This window comes from Ostrinia nubilalis, chromosome Z (genome assembly GCF_963855985.1).
Source record: "Ostrinia nubilalis chromosome Z, ilOstNubi1.1, whole genome shotgun sequence".
Lineage (NCBI taxonomy): Eukaryota > Metazoa > Arthropoda > Insecta > Lepidoptera > Crambidae > Ostrinia > Ostrinia nubilalis.
This window is the reverse complement of record NC_087119.1, coordinates 1,706,440-1,723,368: the sequence shown is the minus strand read 5'-3', so window position 1 is coordinate 1,723,368 and position 16,929 is coordinate 1,706,440. Positions and strand designations below refer to the sequence as shown.

At 35.9% G+C, this 16,929-nt stretch overlaps 1 protein-coding gene across 1 annotated transcript in view; it reads left to right on the top strand.

The window, feature by feature from the left end:
- The first annotated feature begins 13,672 nt into the window (after positions 1-13,672).
- The window catches only part of LOC135086732 (proton-coupled amino acid transporter-like protein CG1139), a 74,608-nt gene continuing 71,351 nt past the window's right edge, over positions 13,673-16,929 (top strand). Inside the window, exon 1 of the mRNA XM_063981512.1 lies at positions 13,673-13,827. Coding sequence (XP_063837582.1) covers positions 13,759-13,827 — 69 coding nt within the window. The 5' untranslated portion in view covers positions 13,673-13,758. The remainder of the gene's footprint in view (positions 13,828-16,929) is intronic.

Genomic DNA, 16,929 nt, shown 5'->3' with positions numbered 1-16,929 from the left:
TGCGAAATGAAACGAAATTTTGCATGCCTGTGTAGACGTGCAAAATTTCAGCTCAATGGGAAAACGGGAAGTAAGTAAATTTTAAGTTGCAAGATTTTACAACTCCAGATGTCAAAGAAAATAAAAGCTTGTAGATAGCTTTACAAAGAAAAGAAAGATTTATGAAGAAAATAAAAAGTACTGTCTACGATACATTTGTTAGGCCGTGTTGCACCGTCTTACTTTAACATTGACATCAAAATTTTGGATGTCAAAAATCTGTCTAACATAAAACACCGGTTATTGTCAGTTAGGGTCAAAGTTAGGTGGTGCATCTCAGCCTTAGTGTATTTTAATTAAATTTAATACAAATAAGGATGACGAAAATAATCGATAAGTGATCTCACTCGAATATTTCTTATAGTAGGTATACAAGATGTCGAACAAATGGTTACTTACTGAAAAAGTGCTTCATGAGACCTAGCAAACGGCATCAATAATAATATGTTTAAGAACGAACTGAATCTATTCAAAAAACCTATATTTCCAGCTTTCATACATTTAATACAGTTACAAACAAACACGAAATCAATGGTTTCTGAGAATTCTGAGTGCCTTAATGCCCTTTATCTGTTTATTTAGTATTTATTAATTAGTATCTCTTGATGATATTGTAGCAAGTTAAACCTAAAATCATGTTTTCCGTAAATAATTTAAATAAGAATGCAATTTACGAGTTTGTTGTTTGATTATTATATTTTATATTACTCAATTAAAAATTTAAATTTAAAAAATTAACACTTCTAATATGGCAGGTATGGCTGGCGGCATACATTTAGTATGAAATTCGGAAACATTGAATTTTCGCATAGATCCAGTTTATTCTTTGACGTATTTATTGTTATTGTTTTAAAGAGCTCATAAAGCACTTACAGGAACAGTAAACAGTTTCTCGATATCTTGTATAATTAAAAATCAAGTGAAATCACTTATCGTTTCCACCCTGTACCTATACTTTTAAAAATAAACTCATTTTATACGTTCATTTGTATAAGTATCTACAATACAAATACCTAACCAACTTAGGCCCAGTTTTTTGATTCATAGTTAAAATAACTAATTGTTAAATTTTGCTACTAATGGTTAAATACTAATAAAATGTTAACGAATAGTTAAAAAATGTACTAAAAGTCAAGCTAACCATTGTTCGAAAAACATTTTTTTCTGATATTTAACCACTTGTCATTTGACATCTGTCAAATTTGACTATTGGTTATTTTAACCACGAATCATAAAACCGGGCCTTAGTTGACGTTTTATAAATCTATTTGTCTAAGTGTCATCGAGCGACCGCTGGTGGATTTGCCATTTACCTGACCTACCCCTTTATTACTAAACGTTTAATATCAGATGAATAGTTACGCACCAATTTCTTTCATTCAGTCGTCAGTAATTGAACTTTCGGAAAAACATGACGAAGCATTGTGTGACCATACAGACGCTATTCAACTTTTATTAGTAAGGAAGAGTATTTTTATGTTGGTAGAAACACAATAGCATAGACTAATGTTTTGACACCCTGTTAAAATTTTTATTAGTCATTTATTTTTTCCTGACCAAACAGATACCATAATAATATCTTTTGTCTATTCTACCCATATTCTGTAAGTAAAATAATAAAAAGTTTGAAAAGAAAGAAATTACAAGTCCGATTTACCTAAACAAATAAATTAAAAATACTTGCGGATCAAAAGTACTCAATCATACTACAATTTACGAAAAAATCACGCGTGACGCATATACGTCAGTGGGCAGTCAACTGACATAGACCCGGCGTCTACGAGTGCCAAAGCACGACTGATTTATGCCATTTGATGCACCCGATTATATAGTATTTTCAAATTAATTTTTCATTTGAAGATTGAAGATAGATATTTTTTCTTTTTCACACAATAATAGTACTATGTTTCTTCTTAAGTATAAAGTAGTTTATGTTGCCAAATTACTTTTAGATTATGAGATGTGACCTGTTTTCTTGCAGTAATTTTCTCGAATTTTGACTATCTTAGACATGATAAAAATGCATTTTAATGAATGAAACATCAAAATTTTCTCAATACACTTTCTTCTTCAGGGTATGCTTATTCTAATGAATACATTATATCTTCTTACTTAGAAATAAATTTGTTGTAATATTAGTTCAAAGTTGTGCCTTCGCGAGTTACCTGGAAATCGGGCTTTCGAAATTCGCTGTTTTCGTAGGCAAAAATCCAATTTGAACGAGATTTTGTCAATAGACATTCCGTAAAAACGTATGATAATTACGATGATATAAGTCAAAAGAAGCTATAACAATAAATTATATGACTAAAATCATTTCGAAATCTGCCAAATTCTCGATTTCTGCATGAAAAATGTGACAACGCTCTTAAGAGCGTTGTAGCAAAAAGTTGGCGTTCGAATTTTAGGTTTTTATTGCTTGACGTCGCGTAGTGAGTGCGCAAACTGCATTTATCTGTACAATTTCAACGCTGCGTCGACTAAACGATCTTAATCCGTAGTTGTATCGTACCTAAGACAGTACATCATACATAATAATAAAGAAATAATGTATAATTTACCTATTTGATTTTTTCTCAGATCAGACTTTTAGCAAAATCAAGTTACGTAATTAATGTATTTTTTAAACTAGTAAATCCACAAGACAAGTTTTTAATCTTTAAATTGAGTAAAGTAATAAGTTGATGGGTTTGAAAGAATTTATGTTTTATTTTATTCTTTTTACAGCATCAAAAGCTTGTTTATGAAAAATATTTACTATTTAAATTTTACTTTTGACTTTTTAGTTTTTATGATGCGGGATGGAAAAATTAAAATTTATTCTGATTTTGTGACGTTTCCGCACATAAATATGGATAGGTTAAATAAATAGAATGAAATGTATGAAAACGAGCGTGCCATTTTTTAAACGTTATATTCTATAATATCTGTGTCCATCAAAGAGCTCGTAACTAAACATCGTAAGTGCCATTCACATTATTATCTAAAAGTTTGTTTTTGTAAATCTAAACAAGTCAGGAACAAGTTTAAACACTCATTATGTTTAAATAATTTAAATTGAAATGTTTCTCAGGAAGTGAATTATTGTTAATTCTTATGAGAAATAAAGTTCTTAAACCGTAAACCGTCAGGAAATCAAAGAGGTAAATACTGATATCATTGTGATTTTATAGAATTTATTATTATAAACCACGGTCGTATAATGCTAAAAAATCAGAGGTAACTTTAAGATTCTTATCCATAGAGCAAAATTTATCTAATCGTGTTTTTAAACAGTTATCCCATTAGGTACATATGCGTTCTGTAATACAAACCCATCAAAAACAATACTTGTCAAAAAACCAAGTCTCACTACTCAGTTGTTCTACGGTAAAAAGTTGTGAGATCCATGTAATACCAAGTCCAGTCCAGGAAATCATTTACATAAATATATTGACTTGGCCATCACATGAAAACACGTGTAATTATTTAGTGCGAAATGAAACGAAATTTTGCATGCCTGTGTAGACATGCAAAATTTCAGCTCAATGGGAAAACGGGAAGTAAGTAAATTTTAAGTTGCAAGATTTTACAACTCCAGATGTCAAAGAAAATAAAAGCTTGTAGATAGCTTTACAAAGAAAAGAAAGATTTATGAAGAAAATAAAAAGTACTGTCTACGATACATTTGTTAGGCCGTGTTGCACCGTCTTACTTTAACATTGACATCAAAATTTTGGATGTCAAAAATCTGTCTAACATAAAACACCGGTTATTGTCAGTTAGGGTCAAAGTTAGGTGGTGCATCTCAGCCTTAATGTATTTTAATTAAATTTAATACAAATAAGGATGACGAAAATAATCGATAAGTGATGTCACTCGAATATTTCTTATAGTGGGTATACAAGATGTCGAACAAATGGTTACTTACTGAAAAAGTTCTTCATGAGACCTAGCAAACGGCATCAATAATATGTTTAAGAACGAACTGAATCTATTCAAAAAACCTATATTTCCAGCTTTCATACATTTAATACAGTTACAAACAAACACGAAATCAATGGTTTCTGAGAATTCTGAGTGCCTTAATGCCGTCCCCTTTATCTGTTTATTTAGTATTTATTAATTAGTATCTTTTGATGATATTGTAGCAAGTTAAACCTAAAATCATGTTTTCCGTAAATAATTTAAATAAGAATGCAATTAACGAGTTTGTTGTGTGATTATTATATATTACTCAATTAAAAATTTAAATTTAAAAAATTAACACTTCTAATATGGTAGGTATGGCTGGCGGCATACATTTCGTATGAAATTCGGAAACATTGAATTTTCGCATAAATCCAGTTTAATTCTTTGACCTATTTATTGTTATTGTTTTAAAGAGCTCATGAAGCACTTACAGGAACAGTAAACAGTTTCTCGATATCTTGTATAATTAAAAATCAAGTGAAATCACTTATCGTTTCCACCCTGTACCTATACTTTTAAAAATAAACTCATTTTATACGTTCATTTGTATAAGTATCTACAATACAAATACCTAACCAACTTAGTTGACGTTTTATAAAACTATTTGTCTAAGTGTCATCGAGCGACCGCTGGTGGATTTGCCATTTACCTGACCTACCCCTTTATTACTAAACGTTTAATATCAGATGAATAGTTACGCACCAATTTCTTTCATTCAATCGTCAGTAATTGAACTTTCGGAAAAACATGACGAAGCATTGTGTGACCATACAGACGCTATTCAACTTTTATTAGTAAGGAAGAGTATATTTTATGTTGGTAGAAACACAATAGCATAGACTAATGTTTTGACACCCTGTTAAAAATTTTATTAGTCATTTATTTTTTCCTGACCAAACAGATACCATAATAATATCTTTTGTCTATTCTACCCATATTTTGTAAGTAAAATAATAAAAAGTTTGAAAAGAAAGAAATTACAAGTCCGATTTACCTAAACAAATAAATTAAAAATACTTGCGGATCAAAAGTACTCAATCATACTACAATTTACAAAAAAATCACGCGTGACGCATATACGTCAGTGGGCAGTCAACTGACATAGACCCGGCGTCTACGAGTGCCAAAGCACGACTGATTTATGCCATTTGATGCACCCGATTTTATAGTATTTTCAAATTAATTTTTCATTTGAAGATTGAAGATAGATATTTTTTCTTTTTCACACAATAATAGTACTATGTTTCTTCTTAAGTATAAAGTAGTTTATGTTGCCAAATGACTTTTAGATTATGAGATGTGACCTGTTTTCTTGCAGTAATTTTCTTGAATTTTGACTATCTTAGATATGATAAAAATGCATTTTAATGAATTAAACATCAAAATTTTCTCAATACACTTTCTTCTTCAGGGTATGCTTATTCTAATGAATATATTCTATCTTCTTACTTAGAAATAAATTTTTTGTAATATTAGTTCAAAGTTGTGCCTTCGCGAGTTACCTGGAAATCGAGCTTTCGAAATTCGCTGTTTTCGTAGGCAAAAATCCAATTTGAACGAGATTTTGTCAATAGACATTCCGTAAAAACGTATGATAATTACGATGATATAAGTTAAAAGAAGCTATAACAATAAATTATATGACTAAAATCATTTCGAAATCTGCCGAATTCTCGATTTCTGCATGAAAAATGTGACAACGCTCTTAACAAACAATAAGGGTTCTATCCTTATGTTTCAGCAGGAAATTGTAGTAAAACAATGATCGAGAGTCGAGACTATTCCCATCTCTCGTTCCCACCACTGCAACTCCTGTGTAGCCAGGATCTACAGCTTGACCGCCATAAAAACCTAACTAATGATGGTAAAGTTTATCCCGGGGGAAAGTTAAACTGTCATTGGACCCGCAACGGAATTAATTAAAAGAACATACGAGTAGGAGGAGTTCAAAATTAAGGTTCGACTTCCCTCCATTGCAAAGCGGATGACAGGTGACGAAAAAAAGGTTTTTAATAAAAAAAATGACCGTAGGTCGATCTGCCCCGCCGGCAGTGGGGCGCGCTTCCAGTTGGCCCCCGACCTGGGGCGCGCGCGATCCGCCTCGCGCCGGTTCGCGTCGCTATTCTCGGCGCCCGCGCAGGTGGCGAAACCGTTGACCAGCTTTGAGCTGGCATTCTATCATTGTGATGTCAAAGGACGACCACGGGCTGGAAGATTTAGCGTGGGCCTCCTGCTAGGACCGACGATCTGGTAAAGGTCGCGGGAGGAGCCTGGATGCAGGCAGGACCGTTCATTGTGGAAAACCTTGGGAGAGGCCTTTGTCCAGCAGTAGACGTCATTTGGCTGAAACGAACGAATGATGTCAAAGGGAACTACTGGCGGGACTACCGTCATGTGAATTACTTACTTGACTTAAGGTCCCTAGATGGGGCAGAGGGCGTCCACAACAGTCCTCCATCGCGCTCGGTCTTGAGCTTCGCGTTTGATCTCGCTCCAAGGCTTGCCAATCTTCTTCGGCAAGACCGTCATGTGAATAATATAATTGATATTAATTAGGGGCAGTTTCGGTTATGGTCATATTTTTTTTTCCTAATAGGGAAGTATGTAAAGCAAAAGAGAATTACAAAATTGTATGAAATAGGTAATTTAAATTTTACTAAAGTGGCCAAAAGATACAGTGGCCACAAAGGGAGACTCCCTAATGCAGATTTTTTTAAAAGAATGTTAGTAAAATTCAAATACACAAAATATTAAGCTTAATATACAAATAGTCCTTTTAACCCCTCGTGGTAAGCTACAATAAGTATGCTTGTTGTGGTGGCAGGTTCACCACAATATAGTCCGCGGGCGCGGCAGGTATTGAACCCGCGTTCCTCGGATCTTTTGTTTTGACCCCACACCGATCGCCGCGACACCAATGGGCTATTTAAAAACATCATGTTTTTCGCGTAGTAGATCAACACTTACTCGTATGTAAGTAGGACATACTCGTATGTATACGAGTACTAAACAATTACTTAATTATGTAGACGTCCTGTTATGTCCCATGCCCATAAGTCCAATGGCAAGTACGAGTAATAATATGTAAAGTAATTGGGTGTAGTATATACGTAAATCAAACTTAAAAGTAAGAATAGTTGGTGCCTTCTTGGAATTGGTTATAATAATAATGTTCTTTTATCTAGACTTATTTTGAAGATAATTCCAGAGCTAAATAAAAATCTCTTTATGGTTCACATGTCAATCAGTATTGGGCTAAGTAATACCTACAGAGCCCTGCTGGCCACATCATGTGGTGAATAAATAATAAGTAATTGCAGTTCCCACCCACATGTGCAGATTAAAAAAGATTATTAATTATTTGCACATTAAGCTATTATAAATCACTAAAGAATGCAATCCGATCAAGTTTCTTCTAATAATATATCTAAACGTAGTAGGAGTGACAAATAAAATAAGTAAAGTAAGTACCCATGTATAAGGTTTATGTTTCTAACAGTAGTTTTTGAATTTTTTAGTTCCTAACCTAACCAAAACACGCTTGCTCACCTGTACTTTACTTCGTTGGTTCCATTATTTCCAATTAGAAACAAGCGTAAGCTATCTTCTATATCTTCATTTTAGAGCGGAAAATGAGTCAAAGTTGCGAGCGCGCTGCGTTGCGTTGCGTTGCACCGTCATAAGTCGCAGGCGCAGCGTCACACACGCTGCATGAACAACACCTCTGATAAAAGCAGTAACAAAACAATTGGCTATCTATTACATCCTGTGTATTATTTAAACTAATTAAGGAAAATTCGATCTATGACGATTGTTTTTGTGCCGAATTGTAAGTAGTAAGTGATCGCAATGATTCAGTGTAAATATGACAATAAATTTACGTCAAATTGTATAACTAATCGTACGAGTATTAGCTATTTCTGTGATGTCACAAATCAGTAAAACCCATCGCTGTTAATGAGTAATTTTATGAGTAGAATTCACGAAGAAACTAAGCAACATTCGCAGTAGGTAGGTACAGCTTTTTTTAATTCTTATCATTTAATCCTTATACATTTTACACTGCGCCTCTAGTCCCAAACTAAGCAAAGCTTGTACTATGGGAACTACACAACGGATATAACATACCTACTTAAATACTTACATATTGTACATAGTAACACCCAGTCCCGTCACAGAAATTAAAATTCATCATTTCAATTTCTGCCCGGCCGGGAATCGAAGCCGGGACCTCTCGGCATAGTAGTCCGTTCTGAACCAATACACCAAACGGCCGACGTTAAAAGTAGACTCCCCGCGGACTACACTTTCAACTGGCCGATAATTGCCGACAGCTTGGTCGGCTTCTAATTTGTATGAGGAACTTCCGCTACCAATTCGGGGTATGCGGAGCCACTTCCATACATGTTAATACTGATTCAGCGCGACCAAACAACCAGCCGACAAAAAACCTATAGTCTGCAGTGTGTCTTAAAAATTACCAGTCAGCCGTAATCTTAGCCGTGCCCGTAACTAGCACCATAAACAATAATGATAAAATAAGATTTTAAACTTTCGCGTTCTTACTATTTTAATAATGATAAAAGTCATGATGATGAGAGGAAGGTTTCATAGTTTCAGAAGAAGAACATAGGATAGTTTTTATCCCGGCTTTTGAAATGGGGTACTTTAATGCAGCAGGTACCTTCGTTCGTCCAAATGACGTCCACTGCTGGAAAAAGGTTTTTCGCTGCCCGCATCCAGGCTCTTCCCGCGACCTTTACCAGATCGTCGGTCCACCTAGTAGGAGGCCTGCCCACGCTACGTCTTCTAGCCCGTGGTCGAGAACTTTTCTGTCCCAACGGCCATCGCCTCTACGAGCTATGTGTCCCGCCCACTGCCACTTGATTTTAGCAATTCTGCGATATAAAATGTCGATCACTTTGTTTCTCCTGCGGATCTCGTCATTTCTGATTCGATCACGCAGGGAAAGTCCGAGCATAGCCAGGCTCCATCGCCCTTTGGGTGACCTTGAGCCTTCTTATGAGGCCAGCAGGAACCAACATAAGCTAAATTGCGTTAGTAAAGTTTAGGCATCATGCCCGGTCCAAATTACGATTTGTGACAGGCACTATTTTGATATAGTACGTAAGGAAAATACATTGACTACGTTTCCTTTGGCCATAATATTAAAACAAAACCCATAATAGATGTTTTACTAATACTTTGTAGAAGGTTCTTACACAAAGAAAAATTTAGAAAATTACTCTGTAATTGGTCAATTTCAGGAATGTTTGATGTGACAATATCAATATGAAAACAGGAGTGGGTCTAGACAAAGTGCACATTATAATCGTAAACCAGTCGAAGAATGGTGGAAAGGCCTTTTTTTGTATGGAGTTTTGACGGATTCAATTTTCGATTCGATCAAAAAGTGCAACTTGTCTAGGGGGGCAGGAGTGTCCGTTGGTTATCAGCTCCCAGGTGGGTAGGCGCAAATCAAGCTGACCCTACGACTAACTCTATATTTCAACTATCTACCAGAAAACATTGCAGTGAATAAAAAATGAGGAAGAGCTAAGATTATATGAGCTGCATACGTTAGATTCCTTTTTTTTTCAGATATATAATTATGGTAGGTAAGTAGTAGGTAGATGACTTCGTTTACTTTAATTGACTTCGGTTTTTTGCCGTATAACTGTCTAATCATGGTAAAATTTACGAAAAAAATAAACTTATAAGTAGGCTATTAGATTTGAAGTAAAGGTAGGTAGGTACTTATTAATTTGAAAGGAAAAGACAACTTTAAAATTTTTACGCAATAATTATTCCTTCTTTGTTTGAACAAACTAAGCACAATATTTGGCACCTTAAGTTCCTTCCATCGAGTAAGTCTACCCACATAACTAGTTTCTGAGAAAGGACATTGTCAGAAACCGCCTAAAAACCGCCCAAAAACATTAACCCATCATAATTATTTTCTATTTTTTTTAATACATTAAGCACCCTTTCATTCTAATGGACACTTAAGCATTGAAAAATTAAATAAATAAGTCTTTTAACGTTTATTCTATAATACTATTACAACTTCCGGACGTTTTGGTGCGTGGCATGGTCTAAAACCTATCAAGTTCCATAATTTTTGCCGATAAAATCTGTACGAGGCATTACCGTACTTTATTGCTGGGAGTCCATGTATAGTGATGTTCCTGCGGCCATCATAGAAAATAAAATATCGATTTTGTAAATAAAATAAATCGATTAAACTGCTTGGAAGACTAGATTTGCGTTAAAAGCTAAAAAGATATTGACACTATTACAAGAAGCTATCTAAAGTGTCCAACTGGTAGAAGGTCGTAAATAAAATAAAAATAATTAGGACCATAAACTGATATTCATGGTATCATAACTGTAAAAGTGTCAGAATCCGATGTTGAATCCAATGCCAGTTGAAGTGTGAGAAACATATATCAACCTGAGGGTTTTCGCGATTGAAAAATCCGCCAGATGGCAATACGTAGACGTGAGGTCCAAATGCTGCATGATTGGTTATTTTTGACATGACATTGACAGATATCCACCAATCATGCAGCATTTGGACCTCACGTCTACGTATTGCCATCTCGCGGATTTTTCAATCGCGAAAACCCTCATTCATAGCACATGTATAATAATAGACCAAATGAACTTTTATAGATTGTGAAAGAGAAGATAAAGATTTTATTATTTTATTAAAATCTTGCCACGAGGTAGTTTTTCAGTAGAAACCAGGATTGGATAATCGCTATAGGCAAGTATCAGAACATTTTATAAATATTTTTAATCGATTATATCCTTGTGAATCGTTTTAATAAATTGTCATTTTACTTTTTCAATTAAAACTTTTTCAATCCCTAGTCTTGTCAAACTGTCATAATGTCAACAAATTATAAATGTCACGTCAGTTGACTCAATTTCAGTCTTCTGTGCGTTTATTGTATTTTTATTTCAATGAAATAGTGCTAAAGGGTTAGTACTAAAAGTGAAAGCCTTTTTTCAGAAAGAAAACCAATGTGGTGCCCTTATTATTCATACTGTTTGAAAGTTACAAGTCAGTGATACAGAGTTGCCGACATTATAACTCCGTAGTGATACCATACCAAAGAAGAAGTTTTCCTAAACACTTGTGTTATTTTTATATGTGATCAAATAAAAAGGATTAATTCTACTGCTCAAATGGAATAACTTATCCCAAGAGACCGAATATAAAAAAAAACCTCTCCATAGAAATTATCACCATCACGAGGATGTGAATTTTTTTGAGAATTTGATATTGGTCCTGTAAGAAAAGTAGTTGTATTTCAGTAATAGAATCAACCCTTCTTGTTTCATCAGCAAGAGTAACTATAAAAACGCCCTGTAGGTAGGTATTATTAAGCTGAAGAGTTTGTTTAGTGTCAAAGACTGTCACACAGTGTAACTTAAATTGGCATATTATGATAATGAACATAAAAACTTAAATAAATATTTATGTTAATATTTTTTCTATTTATTTATTTTCCCAAAGCTTCACAGTGACAGCTGAAACAGCAATACTGTTGTAAAACTAAACTTGGAACAAACTGTTACAAATATTTTACAAATTAAAATAAAACCGCATGTTGCTTTACTTTCTCGTATAGGTAATAAATGTAATTAATGGCTAGATTATTAATGTTACTTTGTTACCCTCAATAGTGAGGAGATCTTATAAAATGGTAACCCTGATTTTCATTGTCATTCAAGTGCTCTTTCTTCGCATAGGCTTCTGTGATTTGGCCAAGGGCCACACACATTGCGATAACATTATGCGACATTGATTTGACAGCAGCGGAGTGAAGTCTTGCGACTATGCAAAATGATACCCTGTAATCGTAGCGCATATAGACATAGACGGGGCGGGGCACATAGCTCGTAGAGCTGATGGCCGCTGGGGCAGGAAAGTTCTTGAGTGGCGACCACGAGCCGAAAGACGTAGCGTGGGCAGGCCTCCCACTAGGTGGACCGACGATCTGGTGAAGGTCGCGGGAGGTGCCTGTATGCGAGCGGTGCAGGATCGGTCTTCGTGGAAATCCTTGGGGGAGGCCTTTGTCCAGCAGTGGACCTCTTTTCGGCTGAAACGAACGAACGAACGATACGTATTACCACTATTTACCAGACATTACTATTTATTGCATACTCGCCGGATTACACGTAGGAGCACGCGCGTTACAGCTTCGGCCTTGCATTATTATAAGATCTTGTTCAGCCCTTTTACGAACTTCCTCCGTGAGGATATCCCCGCCGAATTCTATGATGAACCTATCAAAAGTCATATTCTGCAATGTCAACCCACCACAAAGTGGACCGACGACCTGATAAAGGTAGCGGGAAGGCGCTGGATGCAGGCCGCTACCAACCGTGCGATGTGGAAGTCATTGGGGGAGGCCTATGTTCAGTAGTGGACGTCCTGTGGCTGAAATGATGATGATGATGAAATGAATGAAAATGACAAATCTTCGAACGTGTATAATACCGTGCCAAAGTAATCATATAATTTTGGCACCTTAATAACTATTGCCGTTTTTGTTGTAAAGATCATGCAGCGCTACTTGCGGATATTATTGGAAAGAAAACTATGTGGGCTCTAGATCTGAAGCCGCTTTAACGAACACGAAGTGCTCATACAATGCGGCGTATTTTCTTCCAGTCTTTAGTCAGGACTTTAGTGGAATTAAAACCCCGGTTGAACGTGATATAGCCGCACTAGAATACGATGCTTTTTTGCATAATCGCAAGACTTCGTTCCGGTGTCGACCGAATGTTATCATGATGTATGTGGCCCAGGGGTTACCGTAGCCGCTAAGGTTTGAAACTTCTTGCTTAAAATATTGTAGTCTTTGGCATAGACTACGACGGTAGTCATGGAGATAGGAGTTTGTTATCTCGTGTCAGATGTAAATGGTGAAAAGAAAACTCATGATTCGTGTTATTTTTATGCAATATGTAGGTATTTTATAAAAGTGGAACCCCGAGTGATCTCCAAAACCCATTCTATTATTATATACGATTCGGCTTCGATATCTATAATACAATAGGAGTTTATTTCATGTGTCAGATGACAAGGGTGGAAACAACCTACGATTCATGTTGTTTATTTACGTGCAATATGTGGGCATATTATAAAAGTGGAATGCCGAGTTGTATTTCTAAAACTTGTTCTATTATTTTATACTATTTGGCTGCGACTCGGCGTGACGACAATACAAAACATTTTTCGCGAATCGGTGTTCATACATTCACACAATACATTAGACGCCATGTTGTCATAAACGACATATTATAAAATCGCAGTGATTTAATATTCTTAATCATTAATTTTATGGCAAGTGTCCATCAGGAATCATTGTTCTTACACACAGAATCGTATTATTTCGCTTTCGGGTAGTAATATGTCAAAATTGTTGGTTCTTAGGCGAACAATGTATGGAGAACGAACATTGTCCTTTGTTTGTAAATGGCAGACAGTCATGCAGTTAGATAAGTAATATTTTTTAATGAGAACACCCTAAATTCAATAACTAGGTAAGTACGCTGATTGTGGTACCTGTGGATCTGCCTTGCACCCTCGCGACGGGAGGCTGCGCGCGCGCCGGCCGCAGCGCGCATAAAAGTGGTTGCGCAGGCGCGCGCGCTCATTCGCTCCGCCGCGCACTCGCCGGCCCCGCGTCACCGCACTCACTCGCGAGCCGCGAACTTTGACTTGACGTGACGTGAACTGACCAGTGCACCATGCCGAAGAACATCCTCGCCGAGATGGGCTCCCAAGTGGGGCTCACCCCTGCACGACAAAACAAAAAGGTTAGTTCTCGTTTATTTTTTTGCCAACCGCGAATTTCCCCAAAATCCAGAAATGGTTTTATAACATGGAATCAATGCTGGCGTATAAATAGTTCAAAATAAACCATGAGCCAAATGAATGGTCTCGGCGATCACGGTCGGCCCGAAATATCCCTACACGTCACGGTAGTACAATGTCAATAGCGCACCGATACGCGGTGATTGCGGGAATCGTTTTCGCGCAGACTTGTAAAAAGTGTTGGCGAGGAGCAGCGATAGTTACCGAAATACCCCAGGGTCAGAAAACGCCATGGAGCCCGCGCGAGACCGCGTGTTGGCCCCGAGCCAGCGATTTCCTATTTGACTGTACTTTTTCACGATGTTATTTAACACCAGAACGCATTTTAATGGCACTAACAAAACAGCTGAAAACAATTTGTAAAATAATGAAAGCACTTCCGCGTACGCATCTTCCATTATTTAAGCGGGTTTTCTATTTCAATTCTAATCCAAAATCCATCCGTCAACTGTCAAATTTCAATATGTTTTGGTCAAAATATCTGCGGTTTTCGATGTTTTTAAATTTTCATGTTTTTATAAGACTATTTAAACAATATTAAAGTGTAAACGCAACGAAAATTGTGGATAGTTAATCTAAAACTGAATATACTTAAGTAATTTGACAGTTGAAATCCGGATTTGGACAAGGATGGGAAGCGGGCGTTAGTTTCTGAGAGAAACGAGATTTCTTATTATTGTGTAGCTACATACTAAGTACCTAATCTTGAAAATACTTAGTTGATAATCTTAATTTAATCAATTGACAATCAATTGTCTTGTAGAACGATGACAGTACTTTGACAAATAATTAATTATGCAAGCCAAGACTTTAAAATATTTAGGAAATGTATGCACTTTAATCGTGACTTTTGTAGGAAGTTATAAATTAATGAATCAAGAAGATAATCACTTTATCCAATGCATAAATTATGCACAAAACCAGTTCTTATTTATTTTACTTCCTTAAAATACGTAGGTACCTATTCAATGCATTGTTGAAACTGGTGGTAACCGCCTCTTTTCAATAGCAAATATTTTATTGTTTACAGTTATAATAAACAAGATTGATACATACTATTCGGAAATTGACTATCCATGAATATCAATAAAAAGACAAATTATGCAAAGCTTGATTGATTGTGTTAAGTTCTTTCTTAATGTCAATGGCATCCACCACACAACCTTCAGAACGTTGATTCATTTTAAAATTAACAGAGGGAGGCCATTACAGATTTTCCAGCCGGCACTTTTGATTTACATTTACTCGTGCCTATATCCTATTGAATTTTTATTGAATTACAACTTTATTGCATATAAAACGAGGTTCAAAAGGTGAATTTAATAACATAGTGCATTTTGCCTCAGTTAACATTTGGGTTTAGGAAAAATTATCATCAAATTTGGAATTTGTCGAGACAAATCATCACGAAAATCCTGCAATTTAACTTACATTTAACGTATGAGTAGATTATTTTACAACGATAATTACATATCGAGCGACTAAGTAACTTATTGTTTACACCTACAATTTTAATTGATTTGTCACATACCTACGAGTAGGTACTTGCGGTTCTAACATTATGTCACTGTGTACGTTTCCTAACAGGGAAAACCCGTCCAAAATATTTGTCAAGAAAAAAACGTAACGTTTTCTAACGTTTAATTAAAATACCTAATTTTAAACATGAGTTTACCTTTAAAAGGCTTTATGGCAGGATTTATCTTTCAAATGTTATTATATTTTATTGAAATATGAAAAGCAAGTCGATGTTATGCACAAGTACCTTTAAGTTTACACAGCTACACAAATGAACACTGAAAGTTGATTGCGTAGTATGTACCTACCTGCTAGACTACAACGTCTACAATAATGCCAGCGATGGTTGTGGATTCGAATCTCCGCTCCGTGCAAACGAGGGCATATCAAGCTAAAAAGATGCTTTAACCTTTGTTGTACTTGTAACAGGTGCTATTTTGCAACAGAAATGTATAAATCTAATGTGATTTTGACTGCACATAAGAGATGATTGGTTTGTGCTTTTGGACTCCCAGACTTCAGTCTGGTCGGTCGGTCGAGCTGATCAATGAACATGTAGTACAGGATATGAAGTTTCTGTTGTGGATACGGTTACGGATATTAGAATAATATTATACCGGTTTTGGTTACGGTTACGTACATGAAATCATTTCGGATTATCCGAAAGTTTCGGAAAATTTCGGTTACGGATATTAGAATTTTAAAAATGTAAAATTCAAATAGTAAGATGCTCAAAGATGCTACGCGTACCGCATAGCCACTTTATGTACTATGACGACACTTGTGATAAAAGGTAAAACAATCGGGGATAGGTATTAGGTTGAGCCAGGGAATCCCAGACAAGTAACAAATATTAAAATTTAGATTCCGTCTTTATACGAAACTATCCGAAACTTTTGAATCGGTTTCAGTAACGGTTAAGGATATTTTTTATTTCGGATATCTGATAGTTTCGGTTACGGTTACGGATATCCATAACATCCCTGATGTAGTATGAAAATATACACTTGATAGACCGATTTAGTACCTAAACCTGTTGGTCAATTCCTCATAAAAATTAGAAGCCGACCAAGCTATAGTCCGCGAGTCTTAGAGGAATACGAGTATATTAACTAGCTAGATAGAGGAAAATAGTCAAATACCTAGTTATATTCTGCATACTGTGGGTCACGGCCGCCCGGACCGCTTGCGCGGGCGCACCTCGCTGACACCGTTTTGGATTCGCACAGCCCCAACTTTTATCTAGTTTTGTCTATAAAAGCTTTTTATTGCGTCCTATAATTTTTATATTATACACTCTGTAGAAGTGCTACAGTGCCTTTTATTCATGTGTAAATGAAAAATAGTCTACCTATGCTATGGTAGGTACTTTATTTTGAACTTGAGGCCGCCGCGACTTCGTGTACGCGCGGAACCCATTTTACCCCCCTTAGGGGTGGCTTTCTTAGCAGATGCCTACGTCATAACATCTACCTGCATGCCAAATTTCAGTCCGATCCGTCCAGTGGTTTGGGCTGTGCGTTGAT